This window comes from Eurypyga helias, unplaced genomic scaffold, assembly GCF_000690775.1.
Source record: "Eurypyga helias isolate BGI_N326 unplaced genomic scaffold, ASM69077v1 scaffold29780, whole genome shotgun sequence".
Classification (NCBI taxonomy): Eukaryota; Metazoa; Chordata; class Aves; order Eurypygiformes; family Eurypygidae; genus Eurypyga; species Eurypyga helias.
In genome coordinates this window covers 28,905-50,301 of record NW_010228076.1, presented here as the reverse complement: position 1 = coordinate 50,301, position 21,397 = coordinate 28,905, and the positions used below count along the sequence as shown (strand labels likewise).

The window sequence follows — 21,397 nt, the reverse complement described above, 5'->3', positions numbered from 1 at the left end:
ATCCACTCTCCACCCAGCCTGTATTACCTTAACTGATACCATTTGCAGTTATCCCAGAGCTTTACATGCTACAAAATCACCTCCAGAGTGTAAGACAGACACTTGCAAGATTAGGATACATACTCCATAACTGCCTAGGGAAATATTCATATGTACTACAGTAACTAAAATACAGATTTCATGACCAGTAACACCACAAATTACAGCAATAATTGCCTTAGTATCTAAATAGAAGAGAAAAACAAAAGGTTCAACTGGAAAGAGCAACTTCAGAGATGCACAGAAGTTTTAAAACAAAACAGTAGCAGAGAGAGGAAGAGAACTTAACTTCCAGCCCAGTGCTCGTATCAGGATGTAAGCAGGCTCCTGCAGGGGAAGGAGAGGAGGAGGGAGGGAGGGAAGGGTACGATAACAGCAGCGGAGGTGTAGGTTTTAAGATCTGGTATGGCTAAGTGGGATGGAGTCACGTTTAGTTTTTGCACTACCACAGGTAACGTCTTCTCATAAAAGTGCTCAGCTTTTAAGTGAGCATTGTTCAAAACAGTACAGTTTAGTGCGAAATGGTTTTCTATGAAAATTAGTGCATATGCAACTGATGATCTCTATATTAGAACTGAGCAAGGAGAACAGCAAGAAATGGTCATTATTTCCATGACCTGAAGTTACTAGTTACTTATGTTTGCAGTGTAAAGTTTCAACCACTTAAAACTGCACTAGCATTAGGCACACAGCAATATACACAGCCATCTTACCAGAAAAAACATTCGTGGCTGCATGACCTTCCGGGACAGCTTCATCAGTGTTCCCTCTTTCAGAAACACCTAGCAAATTAAAACAAGCAATTCAAAACCTAGTTTTTCAGGGCACAAGCTGTACCAATGAGCTGACTTTTTCATTATTATTTCTACACTTGAAATGCTGCAGAAGTTTTGTGATTCAAGCTTTCCTTTCTGAGAAAGGCTGTTAACCCTTAAGTTTCTCTGAAAGCGAGTGTGAATGGCTGCATTATAGTTTTCCACACTGCACTTGAAATCATGACAAATACAACATTAAGCTTAAGAAAAAAACCTGCTTGCAACAGCTGGCAAGGAATTATATTCTAAAAATCACAAATTTTCATCAGATGTCTTTAAAAACGATACATGTACAGAGAGGTAGTATTCATCTGACTGTTAGAACCAAATAATTAAGCAATGGACCGTTTTTGTTCTTGATACATATGAGCTTCAGTACTTTGCTCACGTATCATCTGTGCTGCATTTTTACTGCAATCTGCTGAATGCCATCAGGAGGACCTACCCTTCCTGGCTGTACAATCTCATGGTGTCCATTTAAACTGTACTGAATCTGCATGAGTTTCTGAAAGTTATCCTGCAGGGAGGAGAAGCAAAAGGTAAGTAATTGCACTTGCATCCATGATGGTTGTTTTTTTTAAAGAGAAAAAGCTTTCATCAACCAGCTTCATAAGTCAAAATACTTACTCCCTGCTTCATGATGTCATTGGCATGGTTTGCAACTTCTATGACAACAGCTAAAGCATCTGAAGGATGAAGAAACAATGCTTTTGTTATACAAACTAGTTAGCACCAGCATTATGCAAAGCACAAGTACAATATTGCCCTTCCACATTATACCAAGATTCAAGGACCTGATCATACAGTCACTGCATTCAGGAGCACTTTCCATAGATCACAGAGTGTCTGGATCAGGGTTAGTAAGTGTGCACTGGCAAGTCATTGATTCAACCAGCAGTGTCACTCATTTCTTACAGCTAATCAAAACAGTCCACACGCAAAATTAAATTCTACTTTTTCCACACAAAGAATTACTTTAATTTCAATGTTTCTACTTCCAGCAGAAAAGTTAACAACATTGTAACTGAGACGATGTAGAGATAAAGTTTTCTGTCTCTTAAAGAGTCCTCATTTAAAATACTTTTGGCTCATATAATTAATATGCTCAAAAACAATGTCTAAATGTCCTAAGAAAGGTATTTACTCATAAATTTCACTGCACTGTGCCAGCAGAAAAAGCTGTAAGAAAGCAAACTTGGCTCACTGCATTGACGGCACGCATTTATTGCCGTCCAATCATCTATCTCTGCACAACACTCCTAGAGATAAGAGTCTTGCACAAATGGCACTAAAGAGACTGATAAAAGTGACAGGGGCTCATGCACATGAAATGGAAACATCAACTGGGGGTGCTTTAGTACTGCTGAGGCACACACATGAAAGAAGGAAACACACTGAATGTGCATGGCATTGCTAGACCCACATTTAACCAGCTTAATCCCAAACTACCACGAAATATGTAATCCTGTCCTCTTCCATCACCAACTACTCCTTCTCATTTCCTCTTTTGTCCTTTCCCCACATACAGGCAAAGTTTTGGAAGTCACTGGTGTTTGTGCCAGTTGCGACAAGTCAAAGTGGAGAACTCCTCAGGCTAAATATAACCCAGAACAGGTCCTTGACCTCGTTCACTCCTGCCACATGAACATGTGTCCCGGCACAGACAGCGGAGGAGGCCAGAAGGGCTCACAGGCGAGGGAGAGCAGCTGGTAGCCCAGGCTGCCTATCATCAAAGGTCTGCAGATGCAAGGACTGTCTCTTTCAATACCAGTGCCCAAAATACTTGCTTAAGGCTGCCTGTGGAAACTTCACCCTTATCTCTTGGTTTCAACTCAAGGGTGAGTTGATACCACTGTCAGTTCCAAGCTTTTTTGAAATACAAGGTTGCAATCTTTCAGTATCCCTGCTGAGAAGCTTAGAAAACATTTATATTACTGGCTTAGCATTTTGCATGCATTTAAAATTGAGAAACATTGTACATATGTACATCATATGTACATAAGCTGTTATTTCTTCAATCTAAAGAGACATTTACCTTGAGTATCCCTATAGTCTGCAGATTCTTCTAGAAGATTCTTCAAATAATCTGTATAAAGAGAAAAAAATATCATAGAGATAGTTTTGTTAAAGAAATAAAAGCACCACGAAGTAGTAAAAACCACCTTTTTCCTGGAACTCTGCTTTTCAGGCAAATCTATGCCACAAGGCTCTACTACTACATCTTTTAAATGTGTCTAATAAGAAAAGGAAAAGTAGCATTTCCATAATGAAAGTGTATTATGATATCTTGCTCAGGGAAGAGAAGGTTATTAAATCAGTGGTGTTCTCCAAAGATAAATGATATGTTGTCTATATTGTTCCAGAACAAAATAAGCAAGTGAACAGTAAGTACTTACTTGCAATCATTCATATTTAAACTGATGCAAAAAATTTTGGAGATTATAGATATTTGCCTGAACACCTAGATTGTCTATAGGAGGTAAGAAGAAAAGTATTCCATTACAGAAGATTTGATTACGATCAATATTTTTCATTAATAAAAGTATTATAACCTACACACACAACACGTTCAAATAGGCATTTTTGGTTTTCAATAATAAATTTAGTTCCTCAACCACGAGATGGCACCCTCAATCCACTAGTTTTAAAATCTATTTTACTTAGCTAAAATTAACTCCAAATGTGTGACTGTACAAGAAAACATCCCCCTCGAGTTTCCATTCCCTGGCTGAGTGTCCAGTTCACCAAGAAGTACAATATCCTGTCAAAGATTAATACACATCCTCAGTAAAATGTCAACCATCTATTCTCTACAAGCTACAGCTTTGAACTGCTTAAAATGGAAAGAAGCCAAATCAGAATCTTTCAAAGAAATATACAGGTTAGATTGATAATATCAACAAACACTGATTTACAGTTACCTTTTAAATGAGGTGTTAAGACCCTGGCAGATCTGCTGAAAACTAATCACATGTGATCTAGCAAGCATTTAAGGTTAGCTTTACAGTTGTAGAAGTTTCACGTAGGAGTGAAATAATTCAACTCCCATAGGCTTGCCCTACCCAAATTTGTCCTTTTACTCAAGAAGGATCAGGAGCCAATTGTTCCTGCATTCTGAAGACGTCTTGCTTCATTCATACCCCTCAGAGACCGCTCAGTGTATTGTAATCTTTTCCTTATGCAAAAAAGTAAAGGAAAACCGAGGAATTATGAAACATGTTTCTGCAGTAGAAATGCTATGAAGAGTGAGAAATCTTGTCACAGTTCATGAAAGATTTGAGAACAACAGAACTATAGGAAGAAAAATATTTGGCACTGAAATTCTATTTTTTTGGCAATGACCTAAGGGAGGATAGAAGAGAGAAGCATGAAGAGCAGGTTGGGGTGAAGGAAAAGGAACCAGCTGGGGTCTCCTCCAGGGAAGCAGGGAGGGAGCGCTGGGAGGTCTGGTTGGCTGAGCCACTGGAACACCCGCAGCTTTCCGCTCTCCTCCAAGTTTTGTCTGATTGTTATCAGGCGCTGGCCAATGTGTGATCTTTTAAGACAAGTCTGACATGGCACCAAAACCTCACTGGCTATGCTCCATAAATATTGCATCCTTCACATCCCTCAAGATCTTGTGCTGCAGTAGCTACCAGGCATCCCAGTGCAACGCTTAGGTGGACACACACTCCATTAAAAACAACGTCGGTGGCCTGCTCCTGCCCTGCCTGCTGACGGGTGCTCTCTCCAGTCGGAGCTGTGCCATACTGCCCAGGCAGAGCAGTCTTGGGACTCCACCATAAAGCAAGCAAGTTAAAGCTTTACAACTGCAACCTAAACTTCATCGGGGCCAGCACGAAGGACTCCAGTGGGAAACTCCCAGTATGAAAAATGAGCCCTTGCAGCTTACACAGAAACAGCAGCATCATAAAGCTGCCAACCAAAGCTGCTTCCCTATGGGATGGGAGAGGTGAGGTGGGTAGAACTTATTTGTCTGCAAGCGTACTGATGGCTCTTTCAGAAACTGTCCCTAGTACTTGGAGATAGCCAATATAATATCCAAAGTTATTTGCACTGGAAACGTAAAACCAGAGAGACAACACAGGAACTGACTTTTGCTTGGCACAGTCATGCTTTATGACGTGTTCCCCAAAACAACAACACTTTTTACATAACGCAAAACCATTTTTTTTTGCACTGGTATAGCCTAACATTTTAAATCATATCATCAGTGAACACAAGAGGGAAAAAATCAGAGATTTTACCATAACTGCATTCATTTAAAATTCTGTATTTAACAAGGAAGGCAGCTTTTACATTACAAGACTGAAGCAGCCAATAAGACTTGCAACTGTAAAATCCTGAGAGTGATAAATACATAATTTTAATCTTAATATTCTCTATGTATATCTGGTAAGTGAACCTCAGTTCATAGCTGAAACACAGCTTCAGAGAAGCATCAGAATAGGTGTTCTTAATGTCTTCTGTGAATACACACCAGAAATTCTGTGCTTGCCAACAACTTTCTGGAGGTACTAGCTTAAACTATAAGACAAGAGGAGTTCGCAGACATGAATAATGTTACAGTAAAAATTTAGCAAAAATATTCCTAGAAAAAATAAATACCTAAGTCAAATATTAAGGTGGAATGGTATCTACTGTCTTTGCCAAAAAAAATTTCTCCTCTGGAATGTGCTTTAGTTGTTCAGACTAAGAAGACCTTAAGCATACCTTCCGAAAGGCAGACTTAGAAATTAGAATTCATCACTGCTGGGTACCCCAAAACACAACAAAAATCAACACAAAAGCACACAAATACTGTTTCTGTGACAATTTCCTTAAGCCCTGCTTCTACTTGACAGCAGCCAGCAATTCTCTCTCTCTTCTTGCTGGGGGGGCAGCAATTTATCGCTTCTCCTGCTAAAATTTATCTTCTGCTTCATTAACAACTTTTTTGTCTCAGGTTGTCTAATTTAATTAAGTAAAACTCAAAGCAATTGTTCCCTACCATGTAATTGGCCTCAAGTCTGACAACTCTTATTTCTGACCTGCAAAGGAGCAGTGTGCTCAAAGGCTTATTTTTCATCCCACTCAGCCTCCCCTCACTATACCCCGGTTAAGGATAATGAAAGGCTCTCTCTCTGCAAATCTTATTCTGAGAAAAAAAGAGGAGAGAGGCTTATCCTGTGACAATGACAAGCCTGTTTATATTGTACAGTCTCAAGTCACCTACTTAAATCAGAGGTTTCTGGGAAGAGAGAATCAACTCTACTTCGTTTCTTCCTATTATAAGGCAGAGGCCTCTAATTAACTTCCCCAAGGGCAAATCTAATATTTTCTGTATAGAGCTCAGGGCTAGTACGTGGAGAAGTGGCAGTTCGCTTGCTGGATGGGAGAAGCTGTATAATTAAACAGAAACACAGCTGAGCTGTACCTCTCCCTGGCTGATTTACGAGTCCACCTGCTCCTCCTTTCGTTAGCACAAAAGTAACCCCACTTCAAAGCACAGGAACAATCTTGTGATGTGACCATGTAGCAGCAGGTTGCCAGTACAAAGCTGTCCCACTGACACAAAACATCCAAATAGGACGAAATCCCTGCTGACTCAGGCCTTGCACTTCATTTCCTGGATTATTTTCGCTCCCCTACTCTTACCTGCTGCCCCCTCCTCCCTCACCCACAGATAACCCCGTCTTCAGCTGGGATGGCCGTGGCATAGCTGCATCTCACCCACTGCAACAAGACATCCAAATATTCTGCGTGTCCTCCAAAGGTTTTGCAGCACAAGTTTGTATCGAGGGTGCTCACTATTACACAGAGCTGTTGGAAGGTAACAAAGCAGATGGGTCACTCACAGAGAGATGGAAGAGAGAGAATCCCAAGGGAAACAGAATTGAACAGACTGAACAGACTGAAAATTAAACGGATCCAAAGTAACACACACACACACATATACACCCAGTTAAATTCTTAAGTCTGATCTCTTTTACTGCTCCCACAGAACAAGAGAAAATGACTTTTGTAAATCAGCAGCCAGCATTGCAATCCCATTCCTGTCAATAACATTTGCAGTTGCAGGTGTCTTTAAAGCTGGGCAGCCACAGTAAGGTGTGCAGGCTGGGGACACCCACAGCAACCCCCATCACCACAGAATGAGTTTTTTCAGGTCTAAACCAGCCTGTCCCAGCCACAAGGACAGTTAATGATCATGAGGAATTCCCCTTCAACATCCGAGTTTCATTTCAGTGCCATTCACCCCTGACATCTCTTGTTTTGCTATATATACTGCCAAAGACATTTACTACATCCTGATCATCTGTTCGATCTTATTAACTAAAACCTTTGAACTTACCCAAAGCTCTGTTGATATTGGAGTGTATAACAAGCCTACACCATGTTGTAAGTCACAATCCTCTTAAAACAAAGCAACTCCCCAAATGCCATTTTATGGTTTGATTTCATTAATTAAAAGCCACTAAGATTTTCCCCTAAAAAGTAGTCCATTTAGTAAGGGCTTTTCACCCTTTTTTTTCAACACCTGTGACTTCAATGAGATGATTAAAATGAAAACAGTCAATGTTAATAACTTGGTAACTGCTGTATAACACTTAAGCCTGTATCTCCCACAGCATCAATAGTCTAAGTACTTGCTGGGGAAATGCCAACAAGCTGCTACAGAGCCAAGTAAAAGGTCACGGAGCATTTTATTGTGCAGTTACTACATAAACAGAGGCTATTTTTAAATTGCTCATCAAGAAGCAACAGCTTTCAAAAACAATGCTTTAGGTATTTCCAAATCCTTACAGGAGTCATCCGCTCTTACCACAAACACATCTCAAAATACTGCACAAAGGAGACCTCTATCATAGCCATCCTTTTACAGAAAGGAGAGCATATGGAGATGACCTACTCAAGGTCATCCCAACATCCCAGTGCCAGAGCAGGGTACAGAGCCCAGACTTCCTGGTCCCAGTCCAGCTCTTTGGCCTGCAATGCCCCTGCAACAAGTCTTAAGCACTTACTGGTAACGTACAGTAAAAACATGTGTTTTGCCTGTAAAAGGGAATGGATTTTACAGACAAAACACCTGGGTAGGGGAGAAATGGAGAAGCCACTTGCAGAAGTTCACAGTTGCATCTTTCACTTCCTTCTTCTAGCTGCAATTTTCCATAGTATTTTTTCTTCCAGAGGAAAAAAAAACCAACAACAAACCCACCCCGCCCACCTCCAACAAAACCCAAAGCAAAACAGGAGGCTTCTATTTCCACAGAAACAAACAAATACCACCACAGGTTTCATGTTTTCAAAGTACTGCTGAATATACCATCAGAGAACACACTGGAGTTGGGAATACTAGTACCCCACTTGTGTATCTTACTGCAATCAATATTAACAAAGAAAGCCTCTAAACTCATGCCATGTTATTAAAAAAGCTTCACATATCTGAAGTCAGATAAACATGTTTTACAGATGGATACATCCGCCTGAAGACAAGTTTCCTGGGACGTGGGAAGATGGGCTTCTTAATCCTGTAGAAGAGCTTGACTGTACCTGTCAACAGGAGCCTGTACTGGGGAATCCTCTGAACTGGCTTGAGCAGATAGTGCTTGAGGGCCAGACTAGCACAGCGGGGGCTCATCTGAAAGAAACACCCAAACCAAGTCACCAGTCGGTGGTAGTCAAGGTTTCCAGCAAAAGAAATCCTACCCACAAACAACTGCTGATTACCTCGGGTCAGCTTTATCTACCACAGTGGTAAATGCTCTTTCCCCTTGTGGAAGACTGAATGCAAAATTAATCCTGACTTAACAGACGTTGGTAAGCACACCTCTAACAGATAATGCAAAATTAAAATTTCCATGCTTAAATATGTTAAATTAGCTTGAGCTTGCATTCAAAATAATGCACATCAGAAACACTGCATCCCTAAAAAGGGCTCTTATCTTCTCCCAGTCTTTGCTGACTACCTCAAGCTCCTCCTTTGCCCACTGTAAGGAGCCTTTTTGAACCAGCAAACAGAGCAGGGATTACCCAAGGGGAAGCCCGTGCAATAGGAGGTAAATCCAGTTTGTGCGGATCATGTGCTTAGGGAGCTTGCACCTTTTCTCTGATTTGTTTTAAGGGAATCACGTAAAAATCTGGCAACGTTCTTAGGGAAATGAATCAGCTTCCATCTGATTGCTGCATGTGCTGGGTTTGAAACTTCTAGAAATATGCACTTTTTTACATTTCCAACAAAACACCATTCCCATGAGTAAGCTACTACCCTATGATGTGGTAGAGAAACCAACCTGGTTAAAATAGGCCAATAAATCAGTGCACAGTATGATCAGGAGATGAAACAAAAAAAAAAGGCTAGTGATTTTGTTAATGCATCTCTGAGATAATTTGTAGCAAGTGCTAAAAATCAATGGCTTTTATGGTATCTCACAGCAGTAGCCAAAAATCTGAATTTAATTCTTTCCACTTCTACCCTACTAAGTCTCAATGCAAGACTTCGCAGGGGAAAAAAAATTGGGGGATGGTCTCTAAAGCCTTATGGAAGATCATAAGTGCAGAAAAGCCACAAAATAGGATATATCTCACAAAAGACTACAGTACCTCGAAGTCTTTGACAACTGAAGCAAAACCTGCATTCTTCTTACACTGTTCATCTAACAGTGCAACATTTTTATCAAATTCTTTGATGTAAGTTGAATACATCTTTAAGTAGGGACCTTTTTTTACAAATATATCAGCAATTCTTTGATGTTCGAGCCTAGAAATAAGAATAGAGCAATTAGAAAGAGCTCAGGAGTGTACATCTGAACCCTACAGCAAAACATTGAGCTTTTTCACAGTAAGATGTGCCATGTTATGTTGTGAACAAAAAACTTACAGTCCAGCAGATAGGTGGCTACTCCGAGAAATCTTACCAGGCACACCTCAACACACTGATGTTAGACCACACAGTCTACTTAAAATGGACCTGAACCATTTGAACACCTCAATACAAGCTGGACTTCCGAGGAGATGCATCATCAAACTTCAAGATGCAGTCTCCGTCCCTTAATAGTAAGCATGGGATTACAGCCTTTACCCATTTCAGTGCCTTTGTCAGTATGCTTTGTACAGCTGATTTAGGTCCACCCACCACTGTAACTGAGAATGGACTTCAGTGGGACCGTGGCTGTCAATCGGCGCTGCGTCTAGTTAGGAGGTCTTAACTACCTTTAAAATGCAAAGAGATCTTCAGGACAGCCTCCTTTTCCTCTAATGAGATCAGTCTGCTAATCATGCCCATGCGTATGTAGGAACCAGAACTTTCAATTAAAAATGAAATTCTGAACAAAAAAACCCGTGGTTGCCAAAAGTGTGTGTTGACATATCTTCTGGACCTTTCTGTGCACATCTAAACACCCAAAAGAACATTTAAATGGAAAATTATCTCCTGTTACCTTCCAAGTCAGTTGCCATTTACAAAGGCACGTGAAACACAAACAAGTCCAACCCAGGTCACACAGAGTCAGTTAAGCCCCACAGATAAATTTCAGCAACATGAAAGGAGTGGTATCCCTTCGTTGATAGTCACCAGTGAGATAATCGCTCTTCCAGTTCCCTCAGGAGGTCCCGATTGAGCTCGTACAGCTGAGGTAGGTAGTACAGGATCTGATTCAGGATTCTGTCCTCAATCACTGGCTTTCCAAGCTGCCTAGAGGCATGTGCCACAGCGTCCCGGAAATCCTGCCGGAGTACAAAGAGGACAGAAACCCCCTTCCCATGAGTGCACAGCCTTCAAAGCACCAACACAGACAACAACGTCCCCTCGGCAGACATTCCAGGCGCTGCTCCCTATTACCGAAGGCCAGGCGGGTACCAGCTGGGTTATGTTTCTCTGCAGCTTCAATTTACTCCCTTGGGACTGCCCTAATCCCTCCGGTTTGATGCTGGAGCTTTCTTGCTCCTGCACACATACTACAGAACTTGTTAATTATTTTTATAACACCTCGTTAAGAAATGGGGTGGTACTACGTATGACAAAACTACAGGGAAAAAATGTTTATATCTGCAAAATTATTGGCAGCCTTGAGTATCTTCTTGCTAATATTTGCGTCAAAAAGCAAAAATGTATCACCTAATACAATCATAATCTCATTTTTAAATCATACAAGTTTTCAGAAGTGATCTACCAATGCCCTTTTGGAAGACGTGCCTCTTTGGGCAGAAATGTATGGTCACAAAAGACTACTATATGCAGCAGCTCTCCTATACACAGGAAAATTAACATCTAACAAAAATACATTGTAACAACATATGGGAACCATGAGATTTCAGGTGCTACAGATGAGCAAAGCCAACACTGGTACCTTCAGAACATTTACAGGGAGGAGGAAAACCCCACTTACACCTGAATGATGAATTTATAGCATTTTTATGCTATAACCAGCTCCCAGTAGGACAAAACTCAGGCTTATTGGTCCTCACTAAACTATTAAGAATTAAAATCTTGGCCCCACACGTATGGTCAGGATTGTATCCATAACAAAACTATCCATTAGGTGAAGGGTTTTCCCTGATCACATGCGAACAAAATTTTCAAAAAAGGTTAGCAATTTAGCATTTCACTTGAAAAATAACACTGTCTAAACTGACAAAAAGAGGAAATCCAACGGTGGTGTGCTGTATTATCATCTCTCATTAGAACATGGGCCACAGTGGAAAAAACCCAACCCGTAGTAGCTCTTTTAGAGTTTGTGGTCTGCTGAAACCTGCTAACACTTGCAAAATCTATAGGTGTCCTGAGAAAGGTGACCAAATGACATGTTCCTAAGTACAAAGCGAGTTATAATTTAAATGTGCATGGGGTCCACACCTGCCTTTGAAAATTTTTATGGTCCTCAGGCTGGGGAAAAAAAAATTTAAAATTAAGCCCCCCTCTTTCCACCTCCCCAGGTCTACTAGTACAGGTCTGACTTGCTATCTCATCAGTCCAGCATCTGGCACTATTTAGGGCATCTCAGACTTAAGTCTCAACTTTCCCCTGCCCTGTCTCCTCATTACATCAGCTCTGGGCAGCGTTAGCCCCAGACACACTTTCTTGCTTCATGACCCTCTGGGTCACCAAGGCTGCGGCTGGGCAGAGTTAGGACAAGCAACTTTAAGGAGATACAGGGCAATGGCTGTGATGGGGGAAGGCTGAGAACAAAACGCAAGGGAGTTAAAAAACAGATGGCGTTATTCATATGGAAATGTTCTGGTTTACATCCTCTGTGCAGACTAGTGACACATAGGTTAACTACCAGCTGCATCTTATGGGTTTTCCTGACCCTAGGGCATTGCTTAACACTGAAATGATACATGGAATTACAATGGCAAAAACTCAAATGAGGCATTCTGGAGAGCTCCATGCAAAATGCATCATCATATTATGATAATATCCTCCTCCCCCAAAGCACATGCACACGCAATATACTGTATGTACTTTGCCATGGGATGAAACAAGGATTTTATGCGAATGTTATAAGGCTACTTCCACAATGAAAAGAAAAGCAGTTTTGTGTGTAGCACAATAAACAACCCAGGCTTTTCCCTGGCCAAACAATAAAAGGAGAGCAGGGAGCCAGGTTTAAGCACCAGTAGATAAGACAGGAATGTCATTTGTAGTTAAGAGCATTTATTTCACTTCTAGATGTAGCATTCAAAGAGCCTGCAGTATGTTTTCCAAATACAGAAGATTTGGTTTTTTGACTGGCTTGATCTAACATCCATCAGCTTCATCAATCTTTGGATCATGCCATGAAACACTATCATTAAAACAGCCAACCAAAACTTTGTTTCATCACCCTCTCTGTCCCCCTCCACAACTGAGTCAAGGGAGGGAGCCCTGCAGAGAGGAAACACAGGGAAGAAAGATAACGTGAAGCTTTCAAATGATGCAAACCAGCCTGCTAAAACACAAAAGAGCTGAACTTCAACACTTTTTTTCCGTTTTCCATTTTTTGGGAGAATTATCAAGTCTTCACTACAGAAACAGTACAATACATTCGTCACTGTAATCATATTAAGATTTATTTTTAACCTGGCAGTGGGTGTGAAGTAACTGTCATGCCAAGTTCATCTTGAGATAAACTTAAGAGCTGAAGGCAGAAAACACATGCCTGAAGGAGTGGGGGTAGGAAAAGTCAAACAACAGTAACAAGATTAGAGAGTGAACGGCGCTTACACTTGAAGGTACTGGCCTTCTGAGAAAGTAATTTCTTATCCAAATGGACGAAACATAAGAGTAGGTCTGCTTTAACCACCAAATGTAAAATATGTTTACTTAAAAAGTAAGCTCTGACATTTCACTCCAAAGGATGGAAGGTATTCAGACAGGGGCAGCTTTTTATACAAACAGGTGAATAACTTAGAAATTAGAAATTGCTGTAATAGTAATTTAATGCACCACAAACTAATTTTTTCTAAAACTGAATTGGGTCACCACTAAATAAAAACAGAACTGCTGTTGCAAATACACACAACGCTCTGATAGCTATATATACCTGTAAGAAGTGATTCAGATTACAAACGTATTTGGCATATAGTACTACACAGCACTGCAGATAAGCACTGCTTTCATCAGTATGTTCAAAGACAGTCACCTGAGCTGTCCTAGAAATTATTCTGTTTGAAGCAATGTAGCAATCCATTACAGTGCATTTAAAGACAGAGATTTATAATGCAAAATGAGCCTTTCAAATATTACAATGTTACTGACTAAAAAAAAAATAAACAACTTGCCCTACTTTGGAATGAATGTGCTTATGTCACTGAAAAACACCATTTGCAACTCCAGACAGAAATTTCATGTGTTGCACGAGAGAAAACAAAATCTTATGCTAGTTATACCGAATCATCCCGGCTTCTTACCAGGATAATTTTCCCTTTCAGCAGCAGGGAGGCTATTCTATACTTTCTGAAGTCCTGGTTTCCAGTTTGCAATTCTACATTATATTCTGGTCCAATAATAATTTCCTGATACCACTTTTTACTGCTTAGCCAAAGGCAATTGTCTTCACGCAGCTACTGTAAGAGGATGGCACACATCAGTGTCCCTGGAAAGCACATTCTTTCCAAGCCAGAAGCGGTCTTAGTTTATTCTAGATGAAGACAGCATCCCTTTGGATACATGTCCAAATTAAAATCTAGTTTAGGCAGTTTGAAAGGCTTCTGAGGCTGAATTACTGCCCAATAAAACATTCCCTCTTGAAAATGTTCAGGGAATTTTATTTATTCTATTAGTATCCCCCTAGGCCTGTGCAGTTTTTAAACAATATTTTAGGAGGATACCACCATCGCTGCTTTTTTTCCCTCCCACCCCTCCTTCAATGTAGCTTCCTTAAATAAGCAAAGGGCGATGATATCTGAAATAATTCTGACCCTGCTGTGAATCATCTGTGATCAGCCCACGCACTTCCCCTCTGCAAAGGCCCTGACTCACAATCCCTCTCCGTTCTTTCCACCAGAGGATCCCCAGTACGCAGCGAAGCATCTGCCCGCGTCAGTCTAAGGAGCAAAGGAAGAAGTTTGGTTGTAAACCAAAGTAGTCACAGACCAGACTTAAAGCCTCGCTCAGCTGCTGGTTGGGTTAAGCGCACCTTCAGGTACCCAATAGCTGAATGGAGACAATTTAAATGGGTGGAATTAAAACTTGAAAATTTAACTGGAAGTGAAAGAACTGTTCTATGGCAGGGAGGGTGGACTAGATGATCTCCAGAGGTCCCTTCCAACCCTGACCATTCTGTGATTCTGTAAACTACATGACCTAAATATGGTCACGTATTTTACTCCTAAGCCTTCAACCAATATTCATCTTGGATCTCTTCTAGAACATACCATCAGCAAAGCAAAAATAAGCCATAATCCCTTCCGCTGAGGTACAACTCCCAACTAAATACACCTGCAGATTGCTCAAATATCAGTTTAATTTAAGGAAAAATATATGTTTGCACTTGGACATTTTTCAAGGAACACACACACATATCCTACAGAGGGGATGAGGGAAGGAGTTTCATGCTCTGGGAAGCAGCCAGGCTGCTGTACTGTGACAAACTGTAAGCACAACTGCTAGGAATACAGCTAAACAGAATTTCACAAATACATTATTTAAAATACAAATAGGCAGTCTTAGCTGTCGTTAGACTATCAGCCATAGACTGTTAACTATAGCAATAACGGTTAATGAAGACCATGCCTTAAGTGTGGATCATGTTTTCAAACATACGAGATCGCTTCTGGAAAGCTGCCAAGTAGTTCCACACTCTTTTCTCAGGTAGTAAAATAATTTATAAGTCTTTAACAATATAATATAGTTAATTTTTTTTAAAACAATCAATGATTGGACTGTGGCATGTTCCCAGAATGTTATTTCAAGGAAAAGGCTGAGTAGTAGACCAATGTTTCCTTCCAAACCAAAACTATTTCATTTGCCTTTTTAATAAGGTCACTACAGCTGCAATTCATTGTCAAATGCCTCAATCAGCAGTTTTAAAGCACTTCATAGATTAAAAATTTATCACCATATTCACCACAGAATGGTCAAATATTGCAGTTTTACAGCTGAGGAACGGAGTTGGTGGTTGAGAGAATTTTTCACAGCCAAACAGTAGGTCGTTTGTAAGCCAGGACCAGAGGTCAGGACTTCCTCTACTCCAAAACCCATAACTATTTTACTCTTCAACATGCCCACTACATTCTTTTTCCAAATCCATGATGAATTATTTTTCACGACATTTGGCTACAATATACAACAATTCTACATTTGCTATATATATAGTTTTTATATATACAAAATTTTGCAAATGTCTCCTGAAAATGAAGAATTTCCCACTCTTGTAAGTGCCACTGTAAGGACAGACAACACTGGGGGGGGGAGTGGGGAGGGAGGGGGAAAGATGTTTGACTTCTTATCTGCCTTCTCCAGTAAGAGGCTGATCTCATGGCTGAGGAGAAGTTACAGGTGCCTCCTGACAACCTCCTACTTGCTCTGAGTCCTCATAAGGACAGAACTGGGGTGTAAGTCAGAAGCACAGATCTGAAGGCTCAGGCGATTTCCTTTACTCACACAGCATGGTATCACACACTAAGCCCTGCAGTGGAAGGAGCCAACCCAAAAAGCACGTTCCTCCACTGGACCAGAAGCCTCACTGCCCATACTGTAGTGGGACTGGGGGGGAAAAAAAAAAAATCAATAAGGATGGGAGACAAAGGGAGTGGTGGGTTTTTGACAAAATGAGGAACAGAAAAGGGCAAAAGGAGTAAGCCAGGCAGCTTGCCCTTACAGCAAGGGAGTGGGGCTGAGGGGGCCTCTCACTCATGCTGAGCAAACCACTTCCCAAGAAACCCACAACAAAGAAGTCCAAATGGCTCTGCCTTACTCCTTTTCCAGGAACACCAGGTGTTTTTTGGACACACAGCATCTCAGACAGCTGTGCCAAGCTGTCTCATTTCTCTCATTTATGTTGTGCATCCAGTTGATGCTTCCTTTTTTCCTGCAAGTGCCCTTAGGGAAGAAACAGCACTTCATTTTCCCAACCCTTGTTTACCCTCCGGAAGCCATACATTAACCATCTCACAAAGATGCATATAGACGAGCTGCTTTGAATTAAGCCTCTCTGATTTCAGGAGTTTTTAACAGCATTTTACTGGAATCTTGTCCTCTAAAGAACATCACAGTAGTTAAAATAAATACAGAGGATTCAAGATTACATTTAATGTTGGATTCCTCTTTCAAACAACCCCATTGACTATCTTTGAGAACTCACCAGTGTGCAGAGCCAGTTAAACCCATTATCTCTGTTAAGAGCAGCTTATTTCATAATACAGAAGTGACCCCAAGTGTTTGTAATCTTCTAGATAATTTTTGTAGTCTGGCTTCAACAGAAGCAGACAGGTGTACTTACAAAGTGTGACAGTGTCCAAATAGGCAGGCACCCTGATATCTTGGAAGGGCTGCTCCACCTAACTTTGTCAATACAAAAGAAAAAAATGCTAAAAATAATTCAGTGGTACTCGTAACCACCACATTCCCACCTTCTCAACTGCTTTACACTTAATTTCAAATGCTTTAGGCAGTAGCAACTTAAAAACCTTTTTCCTACATCAACAGTCCAGTTCCTTGGCTGTACTAAGAGCCATGAGCTGCATTAACTGGCACCGAGCATACTATTAATTCCGGATCATCACTAATGGAATTAGTCACTGAATCTCAAGTATTTACTCCTCGGAAAACCACTGACAGAGGGCTCAGAAATTGTAATGGAGCTTCATCTGACCAGCCAGATCTGTACTATGGGTAAAACAGCCCAGCCTGGGGAAAACCTAAGTTTTAATTCCAGAAATCTATCTAATCCCGTAAGCCAGAGTGGTTCAGCACATGTGAAATCAAAAGGACAGTTTTATCAACGTTTAAATATTATCCATAATAAATATTGATTAAATGACCGCATTTAATAATGACTGTGATAAACATAGGCAAATCCTCAGGCATATCACTGTTTAATAGAAAAAAGTGTTTCGGCAACCTTTATCAGATATGGCAATTATTATTTAATGAAGAATACACACACACAGAGCCTCAAAACTGGTGCCCACTCTGACAAAGACACTCACTAAGGTTCCCACCCCAGTCCAATGAACAATTTGAGGACTTCCTCGACTCATTGAGGAGGAAGATGAGCCTAGCATCCTCATTGTTACAGAAGGCTGAATACATCGATTGTTACTGCTAGCCAACAAAAGCATTTCTAATGGTTTTTATTTGGAAGCTAGAAACCAGCATACTGTCATGAAGAGAGTTCTGAGCTACCCACTAAAACAAAGCAAAACACATCCTACAGCATTGCACATTTACACTGTGCAGACAACCTTATGTTTATCCCAGAAACTTCCTGAACTCCTACTATTTTCCCTCTCCCACATTTTTCCTCTGCTTGCCTGCATCCTCCTCACTAACAGCCTTTTCTTCCAGTATCACACGTTACCTGAAGAACTGGTACAATGAAAAATGAAGACACCTTTAAGATAGAAGTTATATGCCTGAAAAATATAACTAAAAAACATATAGCTTAAAACTTGGCTATATTCATTAGGACAACCCCCTAACCAGTATTTAAGCTGGAGTTCTGTACTGGAAACCATGCTGAATATAAATTATATATTGGCCACAACTGCCTGAACGCAGCTTTTAAAAACCAAGCTTGAACAGAGTAAGAAAATCAATTACTAAAATGGAAGGCAACAGAGGAATCGGCAAGTGGTCTGGTAAGTTTGTCGTTTCCTGAAAGATCTCCGCATTACGGGACTACGTACACCCATCTATAAGAGCCTTTGTTCCCAGTTTCACAGAACATGCTTCTCCAGAGACCGAGATAGGCCAACGCATCTGTTTGCAATATAACCACCTCTGTTGCCCCAGGAAAAAAAATCACTATGCTTGCACTTAATAGAGTGGCAAAATGGTACAAACACATATCACTTAAAAGTCAACAGAAAACACATAAAACGGAGCTAGAGGAAGCTGAATTCTTCATTAATTTACTATTATCACCTTCTACAGAATGTGTTTAACAGACGACTGGTCTGAATAAGCATGGATTAAATGCTTAACCCTTGCTGTGGACAACCCTTTGCGCTACTACAATCACAGCTGTTGTCAGAAAGCAAGCATCTGTCAAAGAATTGCAGCCCCAAAAATATGCTGCCATGGTGATGGATGCACCATAAGAGCTGTTTAGTTAGATTAACTAAAGAATGTGTATTTTTATGGATCGTTTCTAAAGGTAAATTGTTCCTGCCTCCTCGCACTACTTTAAAAGTTATTCTAACCAACAATTTTATTTGGGTTGCTATGGTATAAGCTGGTATATAAATATGGTGCTAATTAGCACACAGATAAAGATTCCATTTTCAATATTCAAGCAGTACCCCCACTCAGCTGGAAGCCCGCATACATTAATTAAGGAGAGGCAGAAAGAACCATCAAAATATTCATCCAATGCATAAAATGTGAAATTTTAAACTTCTGCTTAATTAGGTTAATTTTTACACTTTGAATACGTAGACACAGCAGAAAAGTCACAGTCACTACAATAAAACCTAAACACAGAACTTTAACAGATTAAAAAAATAGAAGAGGAAACCTTTTTTTTGGTACTTACAATGTGTAAGAGCTTTAGCACATCCACAAACCTATCAGAAAAGCAAGAAAAAGCAGATAGTTATATTTTAATTGTCCACTTAAATTGAGCAGCTGTTAAGTTTAGCATTGACACTTACACTTTCTCTGAGCTCATGATCTCCTTGGCAATATGGTAAACCTTTGTTTTCTTTCCAGCTGCCTTACTCTGTGAATAAAATTATATGTTATAACTATGCACATACTAAAACTGTTGTAAATATAATATCACCCTAGTATTCCTCAAATCCAATGTAATTATTTTCTACTTATTTCTAATAAAAATGGTTTAGAGTGCTTTGTAAACTCCTGGCTTTGAAATTTTCTGGTTTTTCATGATCTGTGAGAAAATCCATTTTGGAATTGTAGCTGGAAACAATGTTAACTAAGAGTAGTTTTTATAACACTATCAGCCTTTCTATTTAATTCTTACAGGAAACACTGAAGCCCGTAACAAATGAAGCCCTAGCAAGCGATGATCATTAGTTAGCAAAAGTAGTAAAGTATGAGTAATATTTGTATATTATTTGATTTTTTTCTGATTAATACAGCAACAGTAATATTTGCAGTAAATTCAAATGGGTCTCGGGAACATCTTAAAAAAACCCCAAACAAACACGTTTTCTTTACTGAAAAAGATTATGGGGGTTGGGGGGTGGGTGGGAATCACAATCAACCAAAAAGTCAGCTTCTAACAATGTATTAAAGGAGCTGCTGGAATACAGAGCACCCGTACTGTACAGCTGTAGATGTGTGAGCCTTGTAATCTACCTGAGACACTGCAGAGATGATGTTGGTTTTTATGTGCACACGTTTGGCTTCCCAAAAAAAAAAAAAATCAATGCTACTGTTCAACGTCTAATAGAAGGAACAGCTATAGAAAAGCAAAAAGGGGTAGGTGTACACAGTGTAACTCCCATGTATAATTTCCCTCAGATAAAACACCTTTCTCCATAACAGTTCTCATCGTTTGCCATATGCTGCTCTGCTGCCAGCTGTCACCACATCTATTAGATATTCAGGCTTTCGTTTCAATGGGCTGCAAAGAAAAAGCTTGGATGAGGAGCACTGGAACATCACAGGATATACAACACAAGTGCTATGGGAGTCCTGGGAAGACTCTATTGAGTATGGTAGTGTCATACAGGCATTGTGTACAGCTTATCTAGAAAAGCAGGTATCACTGGCGTTGCATGAACCTTTGGTTCCTAAGCACTAAAGGTGCAAGATTCAGCTGGAGTTTACATCCTTCTTGGAACCTATAAACAAGTCTCAAGTGCTGGAAATCAAGCCATGGAACTGATGATATTTATGGGTTGGTTTTAATGACATCATTATATTCAAAATAAAAATAAATCTAAATTAATTCTTCATGTGAATTTAATTGACACAGTGCTAAACTAATAAACTAAAAGTAATTTTTAGATTTAATAATTTGGTGTTGCATCACATATATGCAAAATAAATTATTTCTTATACCACAGACATCTTCACACATAGCTGGGATTTTACTTCTAAAATTAAAATTATTTTTAAACCCCAGTGAGGGTCAGTGAGATTCAGGCGATATTGTAACACCCATCCTCAGGCCTCGATGCCTTTTTGGAAAGCACGGCTGACACGCTCCCTACAAGACTGAATTCACAAGTAACGCAGTTATGCAGAGCAAGGTACCTGCCATCACTGGAGACGTGACAGTTGTAAATGAGATGAGAATTTGTATTTTGAGAACAAGATGCAACCGCTAAACAATTACAAAATGAAATATCACAGTCTGTTTTCAACCCCGTTTGAAAGACTTTTCACATACCAGCTGGCACCGAAAAGGCCACTTTGCATTTGTTCAGCCAAACATACTCCGAGCCTAAGAGAATCTCTAATGGGAAAATCGAAGGGATACAAATTGGGCTCTCAGGCACGGCACTGGGAAGGAACCTTGAATCTCCTCTAATGGATAAAAAGCATCAAAACAGCCAGATGCTTGTGGTAAGGAAAAATAAAAACAAGCCCAAGTGATGACCAATACAGAGACTGCTTCATTCTCCTCTGCAGCTGCTCTCCCTGTTCGGAAGTTGGCTGTTAATCCCCAGCTGCTGGCCACGCGTGCCGCAGGCGGCTGAAGCAAGCTGGGAGCAGATGCTTCACAGCAAGCACTGAATTACTCCATGAAACCTGCCCAAGAAGCCTCCTAACAGGGGCACTTTCCTGGAAAACTCCATCATGAAAGGTTGAGGGTATTTCTAGAGGCACGCAAGTAAGTTAGCTTCCACACAGGTACAGTTAGCTACATAGGTTAGCTTCTGTACAGGTACAGTTAGCTTCCACAAGCAGGTACAGGCCTGCTTAGTTGAAAAGGAACAAGCTTTCC

General features: G+C 40.3%; 1 protein-coding gene across 1 annotated transcript in view; it reads right to left on the bottom strand.

Moving 5' to 3' along the window:
• Window positions 1–752: 752 nt before the first annotated feature.
• LOC104514626 (FYVE, RhoGEF and PH domain-containing protein 6-like) overlaps window positions 753–21,397 on the bottom strand; it is a gene marked incomplete at both ends in the record, with an annotated part of 41,056 nt that continues 20,411 nt past the window's right edge. The window contains 9 exon segments of the mRNA XM_010158366.1: window positions 753–821; window positions 1,300–1,371; window positions 1,482–1,540; window positions 2,890–2,940; window positions 8,388–8,475; window positions 9,438–9,594; window positions 10,408–10,559; window positions 19,013–19,043; window positions 19,131–19,200. Of these exon segments, the coding sequence (XP_010156668.1) occupies window positions 753–821; window positions 1,300–1,371; window positions 1,482–1,540; window positions 2,890–2,940; window positions 8,388–8,475; window positions 9,438–9,594; window positions 10,408–10,559; window positions 19,013–19,043; window positions 19,131–19,200 (749 nt within the window).